The sequence below is a fragment of the Antedon bifida genome, chromosome 1 (genome assembly GCF_963402885.1).
Source record: "Antedon bifida chromosome 1, ecAntBifi1.1, whole genome shotgun sequence".
NCBI lineage: Eukaryota > Metazoa > Echinodermata > Crinoidea > Comatulida > Antedonidae > Antedon > Antedon bifida.
The window spans coordinates 4,341,099-4,356,855 of NC_136226.1; the positions used below are offsets into that span (position 1 = coordinate 4,341,099).

General features: G+C 31.4%; 3 protein-coding genes across 3 annotated transcripts in view; 1 reads left to right on the forward strand and 2 right to left on the reverse strand.

Annotated features, from left to right (window-relative positions):
* The window catches only part of LOC144841863 (uncharacterized), a 42,006-nt gene extending 41,576 nt beyond the window's left edge, over nucleotides 1–430 (reverse strand). The window contains exon 1 of the mRNA XM_078698172.1: nucleotides 313–430. Coding sequence (XP_078554298.1) covers nucleotides 313–430 — 118 coding nt within the window. The remainder of the gene's footprint in view (nucleotides 1–312) is intronic.
* Nucleotides 431–3,030: 2,600 nt separating this feature from the next.
* Nucleotides 3,031–9,394, reverse strand: LOC144852543 (trans-1,2-dihydrobenzene-1,2-diol dehydrogenase-like). The gene is made up of 7 exons (XM_078710428.1): nucleotides 9,088–9,394; nucleotides 8,258–8,421; nucleotides 5,785–5,920; nucleotides 5,251–5,367; nucleotides 4,780–4,904; nucleotides 4,329–4,491; nucleotides 3,031–4,231 (listed from the first exon to the last, which is right to left on the reverse strand). Exons 1-7 carry the CDS (start codon nucleotides 9,287–9,289, stop codon nucleotides 4,119–4,121), a joined length of 1,020 nt encoding a protein of 339 aa, XP_078566554.1. The 5' UTR covers nucleotides 9,290–9,394; the 3' UTR covers nucleotides 3,031–4,118.
* A 175-nt stretch (nucleotides 9,395–9,569) lies between these two features.
* Nucleotides 9,570–12,572, forward strand: LOC144838268 (death-associated protein 1-like). The gene is made up of 3 exons (XM_078693616.1): nucleotides 9,570–9,872; nucleotides 10,280–10,376; nucleotides 10,847–12,572. The coding sequence occupies exons 1-3, from the start codon at nucleotides 9,824–9,826 to the stop codon at nucleotides 11,013–11,015; spliced, it is 315 nt and encodes a 104-aa protein (XP_078549742.1). The 5' UTR covers nucleotides 9,570–9,823; the 3' UTR covers nucleotides 11,016–12,572.
* Nucleotides 12,573–15,757: the final 3,185 nt, after the last annotated feature.

Here is a 15,757-nt window from a genome sequence, read left to right on the forward strand (position 1 = left end):
ATTATTTATTTTGCATATTGGATCACCGGTAAAAAGGTGATAGATTTAGTTTTTTTAAATTTCATATTAGTAAAAAAAAATGCCTTAGTCTATATAATCAAGTAGTGCAACATTGTATTCAATCTTATCTTCCTTAGATCATGGAGTTACTTCTACATGCTTAGAAAGCGTGCTAGATATTTGCGCCTCTTAGGCTTAACACAAGTTAGTAAAAATAAATTAAAACCAAGACGTTCGAAGAAAAAAAAGATTATAAAACTACATACCGTTACTAATGGAAACATTAATAAAGTTTAGAATAACTCCTATTACCAGTAACCTGTAACCCAACATTCTCGTCGGTTCCTTCATTGCCAAACGTTCCGAGAGTGCGTGTGGACAAGATCACGAGAAGGTTACAAGTACAGCTAATAGGCGTAGGTCTACACATTGTTCGAAACACTTATAGAACTAAGTCAATCTTATCTAATTATTATCTTTTAAAAAAAACATCCCAACCCAATGGTATCTTACTCATTATGATAACATGTTGATTTGAGCAAGCATTATCGATTAGCTATACTCCCAATGTAAATAACTAAACCTCAGTCATCCCAATTTTGAACTCCCGCAAATATTTTTACTTGGACTTCGAACAAACTTTGTGAACATGCTATTAAATTAGCAGAATCATCATTAGTTGTGATGACAGTGTCTGGTACCAGCCCTAAAAGCACACCTTGTATTGATGGTTTCAATTAAAAAACATTTAGTTAAGATAAATTCCAACCTAGATTATAACTAGTGAGATGATAATGGCATGGCGTATGTACAAAAGGTAAATGCAGTTAGTTGATTTATCAGACAGTTATCTAAAAGGCGCGTTACATAAAACGAACTCAACCTTCAATTTCATAACGGTTTTGCACATTTTATCTTTTTGTTAACCACTTTAAATGTAATCTACACGTTAATATCAAACATTATTAACATCAATGGTATTTCATTTTATCAGACAACATACCTTTCTCATTGAAATACACCTCGACAAACGTTTTTCTCTCTCTCACACCTTAAAAGCACTATATTTCAAACAATGTTACGATACTAATTGATGTGAAGCGCCGCTGATTATAATTAAATGTTGTATAAATGTGCGCTATACAAGTAATAATAATAATAATAATAATAATAATAATAATAATAATAATAATAATAATAATAATAATAATAATAATAATAATAATAATAATAATAATAATAATAATAATAATAATAATAATAATAATAATAATAATAAACAAGACAATTAGGTATATGGATTTAATGGTTTAAATAATGTTTCAATTAATATACAAGATAGTGATGTAAAGCTCTGTCTACACTATCAAACTACCAAATTTGGACATGATAAGGTCGTATCACTACTATATTTGGGCATATCACTTCCATGGGCACATCACACATTTTTGTCAAAGTTTGATAGTGTAGACAGAGCTTAAGAGTAGCTATAATGTAGTATAACAAGAGTTAAGTTCCATTCACATGAAACGCCAAAATGTCTTTAGGCACAAAGGCAAAACTCCAAGGATCCATAGCACACCAAAAAATAGTCTTTGGCGAGTATAGTTGAAGAAGTCGTGAGAAAAAATACTGATCTGACAAGATTTGAAACCCAGGACCCAATGATCGGTAAACAAGCATTCAAAACACCGGAAAATTCCACTCCATTATTCTGACAAAGCGAAACATGAAAGAGGATAAGTGTGAACTGCAGGTTTAAAATTATTTTTATGAGATATTAAAAAGTGCAATCATATTGATGACTTCCAGTTTTGTAAGAGTTGAACGCCATTTGTAAACAGGACTGCACGACTTTATGTTTGTCATGTGTTAACATTGGAATTTCTTTTATTTTAATTATTATAACAATCGTTAACCTGGAATATTATTATGTTATGTATTATTATATATTATTATGATCAATTATTTGGTTTCCTAGATTTATAAAAATGCTTAAAATGTGCATGAATTTTTTGTAAATTTGTCTAATTCTTAAACTTCAGGAATACTTTATTATGTAGTTCCCATTTCAGAGTGTTGGAAATTGTAAGCTACTATATAGCTTGTTGCAATAACACATGAATTCCACATTTTAGGCGTTACATAAAACAAATTCAATTTCACTTTCAACACAGGTTTAGGCCTATTTGCACATTTTAATCATAATTATCACGTTGATCGTTTTATCCATACAAATAAAACGTCTCTCACCATGATTGAAAGTGATGTGTTTGATCGGACTGTACACAACCAAGAGAGGTGTTATATAAGGAAAATCTTGCATGTTTGATGTTAACAAATTACCATGACTACTAAATTGCCATTTCCTTGGTAAATACGTTTATTTGTTAATTACAAAACTTGGACTTCGAGAAAAGTAGCAAAAACTTTATTATTGCTACAGAATGTTTTGGTTTAAAAATTAATCAAAGTAATTGTAGACTGTAATGCATGACTTGCACTTTTACCTAAGTGACGTTTTACAAATAAACGCCTAAAAGATATCAGGAAAACACGAGATGGCCAAACTAGACTCAATTGTAAATCCTTTTGATATCTTATTTTGTAGTATTTAATTTGAATACATAGTTATTTATTGTTCATATTTCGTTTTCCCATAATTATCCTCTATTGTTTTCATCATTTTATCTACATAATATCTGTAGATAATAATTACAAATTACAATAAAATGCAATACAGATAATACATTTACAACTGTGATGTAACACAAAAAATATTTCATTTGAAATCGATTCTCCAAAATTTGGAAATTTTTCCATTCGAGATTTCTGATAATTATATCTAACTCACTCTCGGAAACTGAGCAAAATATTTGTCAAAATAGTGACAGAGGGCACACTATTAAAAATTTCGGCCCATGTTGAAAATACAGATAATTTTAGTAGGATTTTATGACGTCATCAACATATCGATATTGAAAATAGTTATGCAAAAAAAACAGACAAAACAACCATAAAAACAATTAATACATTTGGCATAAATTTATTGTACAATGTACTGGGACATTATTACTTCAAAAAATTAAGTAAAATTTAAAATATGATTTAACATTATTAAAAGAATTAATACTGTATAGATTTGCACAATTATAACTTTCAAACTATAATTTAGGAAAATTTATTCATATTTATATATATGTATATTTCATATAACAAACAATTTCAATTATCATATTATTAAAAATTATTTATTATAAGAATCAACAATAATAGAAGCCTTAAACTTTTAAAAGAAAGGCAAATTTAATCATATATTTACATATTATATATAAGTAGCACATTTAAGATAAACAAACAATTTCATCATATAATTTAAAATTATTTATTAAAAGAATTAGCATAGAATTGCAAAATAACCTGTTTAAATTAAGTCAGTATAAACCTTTAGTTTGGGCAACTGACATTACTGTAGTTTAACATGATTAAAATGTGGCCAAGAAACAGCAACAATCATAATGTTTTGTTCACAACATATTGCATTTGACTACTCCAAAAAAACATAATTCTGGAGCTGAAAATATTATCAATGAATATTTTTTAAATTACAGTCAAATTACACGACTCTAAAAAGTGAAAACCCTTTCAAAAAATCTTTTCTTTCCTTTAAGCTCATTTTTCACTAGATAAATTTATTTTCACAAATCAAAAGAATCAGCTTATATGCATGCATGTTATGTTTCAATCTTCCAAATCCCTTTCTGCAACAAATTCTAGTTTTAGTTTTCGATTCAGTGAATAGTTTTAACAGCTTCTATGTTTTGCAAAGCCAAAAATTTAAGTCCTCAAGAAATTATTTGTCACACTCATGAGCACTTATGCAATTCAAAATCTCATGAAATGAAAATGGCAGCTATTCGCTCTTATATTGGAAAGAATAGCAAGATCTTTGATTATGTTGAATTCGTGCCAATAAATTTGCCAGGTGAAAAACAGATTTAGGTTCCAAAAGGTTATATGTTTCAACGTTGTTTCAGAGGTTTGTATTTTTCAATTAACAATATAAATTTTAAACCCGGAGCTACCCTTTAAGAGAGTTGACTGCAAAATCTGCACGATTACTTAGCGACTTCTGTGTCAAGGTAGTAGCCAAGGCCGTGTCTCGCTTGCTCTAGAATGCTGGCAATCTTAACAGATTCTTCATGATTCATTATCGGATGCTCTTTCAAACCTGTGAATAATAAAACAAATTTAAGGCTATGTTCACTATAAGGCTATGTTCTGTACTCTGGAAATACTGTAGTTGTTAAATCAAATAATTGACTCACCTTGCTGTAAGCAGTCTCTGACAGCTTGGGCTTCAAAGCGCATTCCAGTACTGTTGTCAAAGTTCAAAGGTTTACCTGGTTTTGGTAAAATAAAACTTAGGTTCTCCACTCCTTTCTCATCTGCAATTTGAAGATGGGTTGGGCACCAAAATGGAAAAAATATCTGGAAAAAAAAAATGGTATTTCATGGTGTAATGCCATATGCTCCTCCAACAATACCTCGCGTACAGCTTATGGGTTGTTGCAACAGTAATGGTGTTGTAATTAAAGTAAGTCATAAACTATGGCCTAACTCAAGCAATATGTTTACCATTTCCTATTGATTTCTTCTGATTAATCATCAAAACTATGCTAGATAGGAATCACAAACTTTTCCAAACAGTGGGAAACAAAACTTGGTAAAGTTTGCTATTTATTGTAGGCATAATATTCATAAGTTATCATTGCATACCCTCATTCTACCTCTGGTACCGACAATATCAGCTTCGTTTGGCAGAGTGCATGTACCGGTGCATGTGAGAACTGCAATGCCGTTGTTGGGAAACAATAACGTTGTTGTACTTGTCTCATCCACTCCTATCAAAATAGTTACCTTTTTTGTCAATTTTAAAATAAAGCACCTCAAATCCAAGATTTGTTTTAATTATAAGAATATTTATCATTATTATACATATTATTGATTATTTAATTTATCTACAGGGCATTTAAAGCCACCTGCATATTGGCAACATAAGAATGAACTATATGATTATTATTTATTAAACATTTATTATGCAATTAATTATTTCAAATGTAAATTGACACATATATACTCTAATATAAGTTTGCACATGCTTATGTTTCTGAGCGCGGATTAAACTTCAGATACAGCTGTCTAGTCACTTGGTGCATCACACAAAAAAAAAGTGAAGTAACGGAATACCTGATTCTGCTAGGAATCCTTTAGTTGTGACCGATGTTGGCATCTGACCTGAAAATACCATAAGCGCAAGCTGCACTGTGTAAATACCAAGGTCTAATAGAGTACCTCCTCCCAATTCTGTAAAAGCAAATATAATATATTTATTTTTTATTGAGATTTCATAAGAAAAATGTATACAAAAACTGAAATAAATAGTTCTGCGAAATCCCTAATTTTGACACCTTGGCAACTGGAAATACATTATATAGTAGAACTTCTGTTAAAAAGGACACATTCATTAAACAAAGTGTCTCCTTAACAGGGGTTGGATCTAGTGTTAAAACATGTAATTTCCATTGTTCGTTTTACAGGCAAGTGTCCATTTAATAGGAGTGTCCCAAAGAATGGGTTCTATTTTAGTAATAATTATTATCTATAAATAGTTTAAAAATGATAAAAAGCAAAAATAATTTGCATAGGATCACCAATTTGCATAGGATTACTAATTTGCATAGGATCAATACTTTGCATAGGATCAATATAGATTTCCCAGACCTTTGCTTGAAACTCTTGATACTCCCATCAGTGGGTAACCAAATGAAGCCATCACACACTTAATATTGCCGATTCTTCCAGAAGAAATAACTTCTCTCACTTTATTATAAACTGGGAAAAATCTGCTCCACACAGCCTGCAAAATATTCAAAAAGTAATACAAATGAAACAAAATTATTGGTATTTGAGTGAAAAAAAAAATGAGATACAGTAGAACCATGGGATACACCTATAAGAGACACCAATATAAAGAGGACACTCTCCTGTAAAACGAACAAACTAGGATAATATGTTTTAACACTACAGCCAACCTCTATTCAGGGGACACCTGTTGTATCCTAAAGATGTTCCCTTATAAGGAGTTCTACTGTATCTCTTTTCTCATGTACTGCTTGGTGCTAGAGACGCAACACAAGGATGTTAGTGCAACATAAGTAATTTGACCAATCACAAGCGATGGATTAATATTCTAACGGTAACTTGTCATTGGTCAACTCTCTTGGATTGCATCTACATTTTTGCATTGCGTCTCTAGTGGGAACCAGGCTTAAACAATATTTATATTCATTTAAACTGGATTTTGTTTTTATTCGAAATACATTCTGATGGGCTGACTATGAAATGAGAAAAAGCTGTATGGATACACTGTATAACAAATGAATGAATGTTATATATAGGCATATGACAAGAAAAAATTAGGTAACATTTGTATCAAATATTTTATACTTGCAACATTTCTTTTTATATAGCGACATTTTGATTATTTTCAGACAGTATAGTAAATCTAAATTCTACACTGCATTTTGACTTAATATAGGTAAAAAGTATGGCACACATACATATAATACTTGAGCTGGGCAGACAAAAATCAAGGTATAGACTGGTGGGCATGACATAAAAAAGACAATAACTACAAGGGGAAAGTCTACAAGTGTAGGTATGAAATGCAATGTGTGCCAATATAATTTTCCTAAATTAATATTAATCCAAATTGCAGTCTAGAACCTAGACAATCAAACTGTATCTTGATAAAGCTTTATCTACACTATCAAACTAGTTTGACAAAGTGCATATTATGGTAGTGATATTCCCAAATATGGTACTGATATGACATAATCATATCCATATATGGCCACATCACATTTTTTTTTCACATAAAGTTTGATAGTGTTGACAAAGCTTAAGAATACATAGTTTGTTTGAACTTCCTATTTGTTTGATAATGAATGATAATCGATCGGTTGTGCTAATGTTGAAATACAAACAAAATATACATAATTTAAAATATTTTAGGTCTCAAGATTATACAAAAAAATATGTGTAAGAAGATAAAAAAAACCCAGAAAACAAAGTTGATGAAGATCTGTTTTCCTCCTGTATAGGATAAACAAATACACCAAATCCTACATTAATGTCATATTATGTTTAACTCATATCATGTGGAAACTTACAAACTTGAAAATCAAATTTACAAACATTTTAAAACTCAAATTCTGGTTTGCAACTCTCTTAAGTGCATCAATCAATAATAACATCAATCTTACAACGTCAAAGTCAACTTCATTGTCTTACTTAATGTCTACCATCTATGGTTTGCGTTCACCTTTATGTCTGGTTTAGAAAAGTATTTTCAGTCTGCAAAATTTCTAACTACAAAAAAATCCACCAAACTTGTTTATTTTTAATATGGGAAACTTCACAAAAACCCCTACTGTATATACTCTCCAATAATATATTGTAGCAGGAAAGAGTGAAATTTCACTCTTTCCTGATTGTAGACAGTACCTAGAAAACAAACAATCATGAAAAATCATGACGCCTCTTACCAAAAGTTAGGATAGGTTAATAATACATGCCCCGATTGGAAAGCGTTAAATATCAATTTAAATTTCTTTAAGCTGTTTCTGAGACCAGGCTGGATAAGATCAATGAATCGTTTTCACATGAATTGATGAAAATAAATTAAATATATCGATGGAATGATTCAAACGAAAATCAGAGATATGCTGATATTGATAACTTATGATTGAAATGATAATGATCAATAATGAAAAAATAAAAGATTGAATTGAATTAGATAATATTATGATGGCGATGAATATTGTCATAATGATGAGGAAGAAAAAAATGATGGCAGCAATGTGAGTAAAAATAAATTGAATAAAAAAAAATTTCTTTGCTGCCTTGATTTTTTATTTTTTTTGGTCTTTTTCACAGCTTTTCAATGACTCAATTGCCACATGAGAAAAAAAAAATTATAAATTTGAATTAGAAATTAAAATTAAATTTATCTATTAATACCGCAGTTAAACCTGATAGGAAACACACTTTTTTAGGCATGAAAATGAGGAACAAAAATGAAGATGACGGGAAATGATGTCATTAAAATGTATGGATATGAAGCGAGTGATGAAAGGATGGATAATGAAATTGATAAATGAAATGAATGAAATGTGTATGGATAAAGTTATACCTCCATCATGAAAAGGTTTTTTTCTTTAGCTAGTTCAGTTATTTCTTTGACTTCATCAGCATTCATACCAAGAGGCTTCTCGCATAAGATGGGTTTACCATGGTTCAGAAAAAGCTTGCATAAACTTAAGTGCTGAGTATTAATAGAACCTATGTATATGACATCTGTGAACAAACAGTAAATAATAACAATAGAAAAGAATGTTAACATGTACTTGAGAAGTTCTTTAAGGTCATCTCTTCTTCCTCGGTCACATTTGCCTAGAAGAGATTACCTTCCTAAATGTATTTAACCTAACCCTCTAAATAATCTCTCTCAACTATTAAAAAAAACATGTTCATGAAAGACCTTGAACCGAGGGCTCCAGTGTAATAGGCCTTTACCACTAGACCAAACATTTCGGTTGGGATAGTCAGTCAATTGACTATGATGGCATGGTTGTTCAGTCTAGTGTGACTGTGTATTCTAATGAGGCAAATGTGACCGAGGAAGAATAACTAACCGCTCTTTAAGGGATGGACGTTTTAAGAAGCTCATTTCAATCCATAAACCTTTGACTTCACAATGAATGCATTGCCATAATTATTTTTGCTATTTCTAAAAATAATTTATGACATCATAATGCATCTGCTCTGTTCTGTTGGAAGAAACATTACTATACAATATATAGAGTTATTGTGCTTTTTCAGCACTGTTTATTGTTTTCTTTTTTACAATAAAAAATGTTCAATTTTTAAACAACATTAAATAATTAATTCGCATTGAAATTAGTTTAAACGAAAACGAGGAAGCTATGCAAAATCTAAGCTAAGGTATTATAGTATACTCACCAACATTGGCGTCCATAGCCAATTCTTCGTATGTCCCGTAGGCAGATTCGATCTTATGAGTACCAGCAAAAACCTTTGCATTTTCCAGTGATCTGGCAGCAACTGCAGTGACTTTGTGCTCTTCAGAATCCAGCGTTCTGAGGGCTACAACAAAATCATTTGAAATTTTACCAGCACTGCAAATTCCCCATTTAGTTGACATTTTTTAATGTACTATACAGGTAGTCTGATGTTAAAATAATTGAGTTTATCTCAGTTTGGGTTGGAAGGTTGTTAGGTCCTTTGGTTGTAGGCGTGAAAAGAACAAAATACACACATGATGACCAAAGGTCAAATTTCGTTATGCTTGATCGAGTCATCTAGGTCAGTAAATGACCTTTCAAGCAACCCTGGGGATGGCATAGCCCATCATATCGTGGATCGGGATGTTTTTGAGGTGAACGATTTATTCTAGAAAATATGTGAAGCTAACAGTTCCGAATTTTGGTACTAGAGTTTAGAGTGTTCTAAAAAAAAGAATGGGTTTAATCTTTGAAGTTTTTGAATTACGTACAATTTAACACGTAGACCTAGTACTTGATAAGAGTATCAACCCCGTGATTGCAGCTGTTTGTTTTGATTCGACGATGTAGATCAGTCTATGCTCGTGTAATTCGTCACAAATTTAATCATTTTTTATCTGCAACGTGTATGCAATCTGTTACATTTATACTGTTTTAAACAACAAAAATTAGTTATGTCGGCAGCAGAACAAGCTGAATTAAAAGGTGGACATCCACCGGCAGGTTAGGTTATTGTGTTTTTAGAAAAATGTGTAATATAACGTATAAAAGGCGTGTATTTGTGATTTAAATATGTCTTAACGCTACTTGGCTAGGCCAGGCGGAAGACTGTCTTTGCAACTTTCTGACACGCTAGCCTAAATAAGCTAGGCTATGGACAGTCCGACACACACCCTGAGCCTCCATAACAAATTGGAAGACTAAACCCTCTACTACTATGCCTAGTAGCTAGTTTTGATTCATTATGTTTGGAATAAATGTATGCATTATTTTTATTTTAAATAAAATATAAAATATTATTTTTATTGCAATAAATAAAACATAAAATTATTAAATATCGAATTACCAGTCCAAGAGTGTATTTAAACGTTGTATGCCTATAACAGTTTGATATATTTCATTGTTTTTAGTGAAGGCTGGTGGCATGAGGATAACACAAAGTGGCAAGCAAGCTTATGAAAAACCTGAAAAAGATGAAGATGCTGATGAGTATGTGGAACCAACAAGGTCAGAATGATCTCTGCTACAACAACCTCTACCACTACTGACCAGCACCACCACCTCCCCCAATTAATTTCCCTCCATTAATTAACACTGTCCAGATATAGTAAAAGGCACCCCTCCCAACTTAACTTGAAGCCCCTCAGATCTCCATATAACCACCATAATCTCCCACCCACCCTTCTCACAATGCATCTGCACCACACACAACCTGTGCCCTGCCACTCCCACCCACACATACTCAACTATTTGAACCTCTACTTAATACTTTACACCATCTCTAACCTACCTGGCTCCCACTTTGTTATTAACATATAATACATAGCACCCATATTCAATCACTTAAATCTCAACTTTCGTGACCCAGATCCTGCCAAACCCCCACCCCAACTTTATTATTAATTCATCCCCACACAAGAATTTCTCTATTATACTCCTTCACATTTTGTTAACAATTTTACATTTTTGTCTCTCAGTCCACCAAAAGCCAACGACGTGCGTCTGTTAATCTCTGGTGCAGTCACTAAAGGGAATAAAGATTTCCCCACGGAAGCTGTCAAGAAAACACACGATAAGCCGCAACCGACACATTCCAAGCATGTGGATAATAAACCAAAGAATAAAGTACAACAACCCCGCAAGTAGAGGGCGCATTTTCTGGCGGCTGACATAGTATATGACCCACTATTGGGTAATCTGAATGTCGATTTACAGAAAGGCAAATATACCTGAATAAGGTTAATTATGATAAAATCATGGAATTAAACATTTTATTTGAAAATGAAATTTAATTAGATGATTTTCTGAGTAGTATACTTGTAGTTAATGATATTTTAACACATACTAAGAAATTAATAGGGATATATTTTAGGGGGAACTTGGCAATGTTTAAGTACATATAATGAATCTATAGGGTAAAGCATGGAGGTATAACATTAAACTGAAGAGCTTGTATTAGCTAACCGAACATTTTTTCCTAAAACACCAAAAATCAACAAATTAAATATTTTGTCTATAGAATTGAATTGCTTATATAATAATAATTTTGTTTTCTGTTTTTGTTCAACAACAGCAGCATTACACACTTCATTGTTTATGTAACCTTAAAACAAGAAATTATGTATAGACATTGTTATGGTACAGTGAGCTTATTTAATGTCAACAATTTATCAAGGATATAGTCATTATTAAAGGTTACAATTATTAAACAGTGTTTTGGAAATTGTTACATTAACTGTAGTAGAATATTAGAAATAAAGCAAATTTAAATACTGTATCTAGATTACCCAAGGAAAACTAGCAACAGGATGCTGAGCTCCAAAGATCAAATGGTTTATCTGGCTGTGACAAGATCAGTTCCACGCACCTAAATATATAATATATATGTACTGTAATAGAATATGTAAATAGTACAGTACTGTTGGTGTTTGTCGCAGCCAGGCATAAGGTCAAAGGACTGTTACAAGTTCCTATCAATTCTTGGCATGGCGAACTCAGCGTCCTGTTGTTGGATTGCCTTGATCACACACAAGAACAGTGTGCCTACTGTATGTATTCATGGTTTTGCACTATATAATATATCAACACACTTACACAAGCAAATAATAATTTTGGTTTATGAATATATTACTACTACTAAATATATTACTACTATTAAGAAATAGGATAACGAATTTTAACATTTTTGTAAAAATTACGAAATCATAGATGGCTTTTTTGCTGTGGACCAAAATTAAAAGTACATACTGTATTTATTTTAGGAAAGTTTTCTTCTAATTTAGTCATGAAGTTACAAAAATGAGGTTGGAAGGTTATTTTATTTTGGTAGACTTGCTACCTGGTCTAACTTAACACTACTAAGTTTGTATTTTATGGATAATTCTTTGAAAAATAGCATAAGGCTAAGACTATTTCATAGTAAAAGTAATTTCGAAAAGGATAATTTACCAACACAATACACATTACTTTAAAATGTTCAATATCCCATTATGTATTATCATTGGAAGCAAGATTTTATTTCCCTATTCTAAGTAATTGTATGTTTCGGTATTGGGTTATTTTAGGGAACGAACGTAATATTTTTAAAAGAAATGTTTTATTAAGGATAATGATTCCTATTTTGAATGAAAAAAAAAAGTCTTGTGATATTCTTATTCAATCTGTTATATTTGTTTCAATTTGAATAAAATACAATCAAATGTACTAATGTGATGTTGAGTTTGATGTTACCTACAAAATCAACATCAAAAATATGTACCAGACAATTTTGCATGGAAAAACTAGCCACTGGAACAACAACTACACAAAGGTTAAGCTCTGTCTCACTATCAAACTAGTTTTATGTAAGTGTGATATGCCCAAATATGGTAGTAATATGCCTAATTATGGTAGTAATATGCCTAATTATGGTAGTGATATGACATCATGTCGATACATGGACACATACATTTCTTTGTCACAAATTTTATGTTTAGTCCGATGTATTCATTAGGGTGAGGCAGTGGGAAGTTGTACAGTAATAGGAAATATGGTCAAAATTGTAATGAGGTTTACATGTCAGTGAGGAATATTCTTCATTTACCTAGTATTAGATTACTTGGCTGCTATTTTGCTGTTCACTATTACTGTACCCAAGTGAAATGAGATATTTACACATGATGGGTCCCCTGCAATGGGTTTTTGACCATTTGGATAAATTTTTAATTTAAACCCTAGACAAGTACAGTAAAATTATAAACTCTCTTTATCCAAATGGTACACATCAATGAGGTACCCAGACTCGGTATGACTTGAATGAATCCTATTTTTTATATCCTATCAAGATAAAAGAGAGTTAATAATTTGATTTAGGCTGTCAAATGAGAATGCACAGCAAAGTACAGTAAACAGTAAAAAACATCAAAACTGCATTTATAATATTGGTATTTTGTTTTAATATCCTGTTATAGAAATCAACCACTTTCATAAAATCATTTGGTCTAGAAATTTAAAACCTATTGCTTATACTGTCTCTTAAGCCTGTTTTACACTAAGCAAATTATTTTACTTTGTTTATAAGTCAAATGTTCATTTTATTGTAGTCCCAAAAAGTGACCATGTTCTACTACTTTGCCGTGATAAAAGACACAGCCAATCAAATTCAAGCAAATCCAAGCCATCACGATAGCATTTTAAGGAAACTGCAAACACGTTCTGATCGTTTCGTAGTGCACGACACGAAAATAATTTCCATGACACAAATTGCAATAAAAATAAAACTAACAATTTCCAATCTCATGAAATTTTAAAATACCATTATGGCATCAACATTTCAACAATACTTTATATGATTTATTATTATATACCACCCTATTCTAGAAAGGTCTGTGGTACAATATCAAATGTTGAATAGGCTAATATACCACTGTAAAATGAAATCAGTTTTGATAAAGTTTCTAGCAAACTATTAAACTGCGCAGTAGTTTTGACATGGTCCCTTAAGCTTGGTTCCCACTAGGACGCAGTGCAACTGAATTATCTGACCAATCACAAGCAATGGCATATCCAAACTGCGATGTGCTTACACAGTTGCATTGCATCCTAGCGGGAACCAGTTAGGTTAAAGAATGGTAAAATGATTTTGCCATTTTTCCCTTAACTGGAACCAAGCATTTATAGGAATTAGGAATGTGGTATACCAGAAACTTTACTTCTTTTTGCCAATAAAATAATAAGTCACACAGTATGTCTCAATGGTACAAAAGCATAAGTTGTTTTTAACAATATAAAACTAAAATAAAACCTTTGAATAATGCACATTATAAATCTTATTTATGTAACATAAATATAATAAAAGTATAAATTATATATTATTATAACTGATATGAAACCAAAATTGCACATGGCGATATCTGCTTTAAATCACTTAACTTAAGTTTTAAATAAAAAGGTAAATTGATGACAATAGAAGTAAAAATTCTGTTCTTATCTCTATTGGTGACATAAAGGATGAGCTTCGCTCTGGCACAAAAATGTCACACATGTCACCAACATTGTGGTTGTAGTTCACACTGATGAGTACACTTTCAATACTAAAATCGTTCTGAATAACATTTTTGTTACATCCAAATTTGCATTACATCACAATGTTGCTTTTAATAAAAAACATTTTTTTTTTAAATCCAAAAAATTCCCTTATTTCAATACATCCATTAAAAAGTAAAATACAAAAAGAACCTATTATATCTTATGGAAAGATTATAGGGGTTAGGTTACATTTTCAGTCCCTATCATCTGCATTTGGCTAATAAACCCTACCAGTCCAATCACTCTATCTTACAAAAACAAGAGTGGCATGCCCCAATGGGATAAAAGAGATAAGATAATATATTTGATATTATAAAACATCATGTTGGAAATTCATTTTCTAAATGGCTTACATACAAAAACTATAAATAAATGCATTAATTTCTACTTTTTTCTACAATTCTACTATCAAATATAATAATTGATTCTAATACATTAAAACTTGATACATATAAATTAATACATTATATAATAGTACTTTTGTTTACAATATGTTTTAAATCTACAACTATATATTCATATATTTTTTTATATTATGGAATTATTTTTACATGATATCACATTGAACAATATAAAACAACAAAGCTGATAATGTTCTTCTCACTATTCCTTTGATTTCATGTGTGTATACAATTACTCAATCCTAAAAAATCCGCCAAGCAGAAATCAATCACTGTTATTGGCCAATTGTCACCTTACATCTCACAAACAGCAGAAGTTGTGTACAATATCTGTGCTACTACAACCAGGTGGATGCAGGTGTATGCACAAGCAGATTACCAATGTGGATGTACAGGTGGATTTCCAGGTGCATGCCAAGGTTGGATGCTCAGGTGGATGAACATGTGCATGCCCAGTTGAATGCACAGGTGGATACAAAAGTACATGCCCAGTTGACTTTCCAGATGGATGAACAGGTGGATTTCCAAGTGGATGCCCAGGTGGATGCCTAGTTGGTTGCCCAGTTGAATTTCCAGGTGGATGCGCAGGAGGTGGTGTGTTATAAAACTACCTACTGTACAGCAAATCCTTTTATATCATACATAAGAATAAGGGTCTTTATAACCCTGAGAATTTAAATTCTAAATAAAAATTAAGTACCCTGAGAACTAATCAAGGTAGAAGCTGGTTATAAAGCAAACAAATAAACATTTTGCTGTAGGAGTATTAATATCCGAAATACAGTATTCCAAATTTTTCACCAATTTTAGGATCCTTAATTTACTGGTATTTGGAAATCACATTTTCTACATTCTAATGTATTCATAGTTCACCAATATGGTATATGGAATCATTTTAATTTAAATTAAAGAAAATTATTG

Coding starts and splice junctions, on each gene's coding strand:
- LOC144852543 (XM_078710428.1), bottom strand. CDS start 9,289: ATGTCAACTAAATGGGGAATTTGCAGTGCTGGTAAAATTTCAAATGAT. Junction 8,422..9,087: donor GGCTATGGACGCCAATGTTG/GTGAGTATACTA, acceptor GTTTGTTCACAG/ATGTCATATACATAGGTTCT. Junction 4,232..4,328: donor CAGAGACTGCTTACAGCAAG/GTGAGTCAATTA, acceptor TATTATTCACAG/GTTTGAAAGAGCATCCGATA.
- LOC144838268 (XM_078693616.1), top strand. CDS start 9,824: ATGTCGGCAGCAGAACAAGCTGAATTAAAAGGTGGACATCCACCGGCA. Junction 9,873..10,279: donor AGGTGGACATCCACCGGCAG/GTTAGGTTATTG, acceptor CATTGTTTTTAG/TGAAGGCTGGTGGCATGAGG. Junction 10,377..10,846: donor GAGTATGTGGAACCAACAAG/GTCAGAATGATC, acceptor TTTGTCTCTCAG/TCCACCAAAAGCCAACGACG.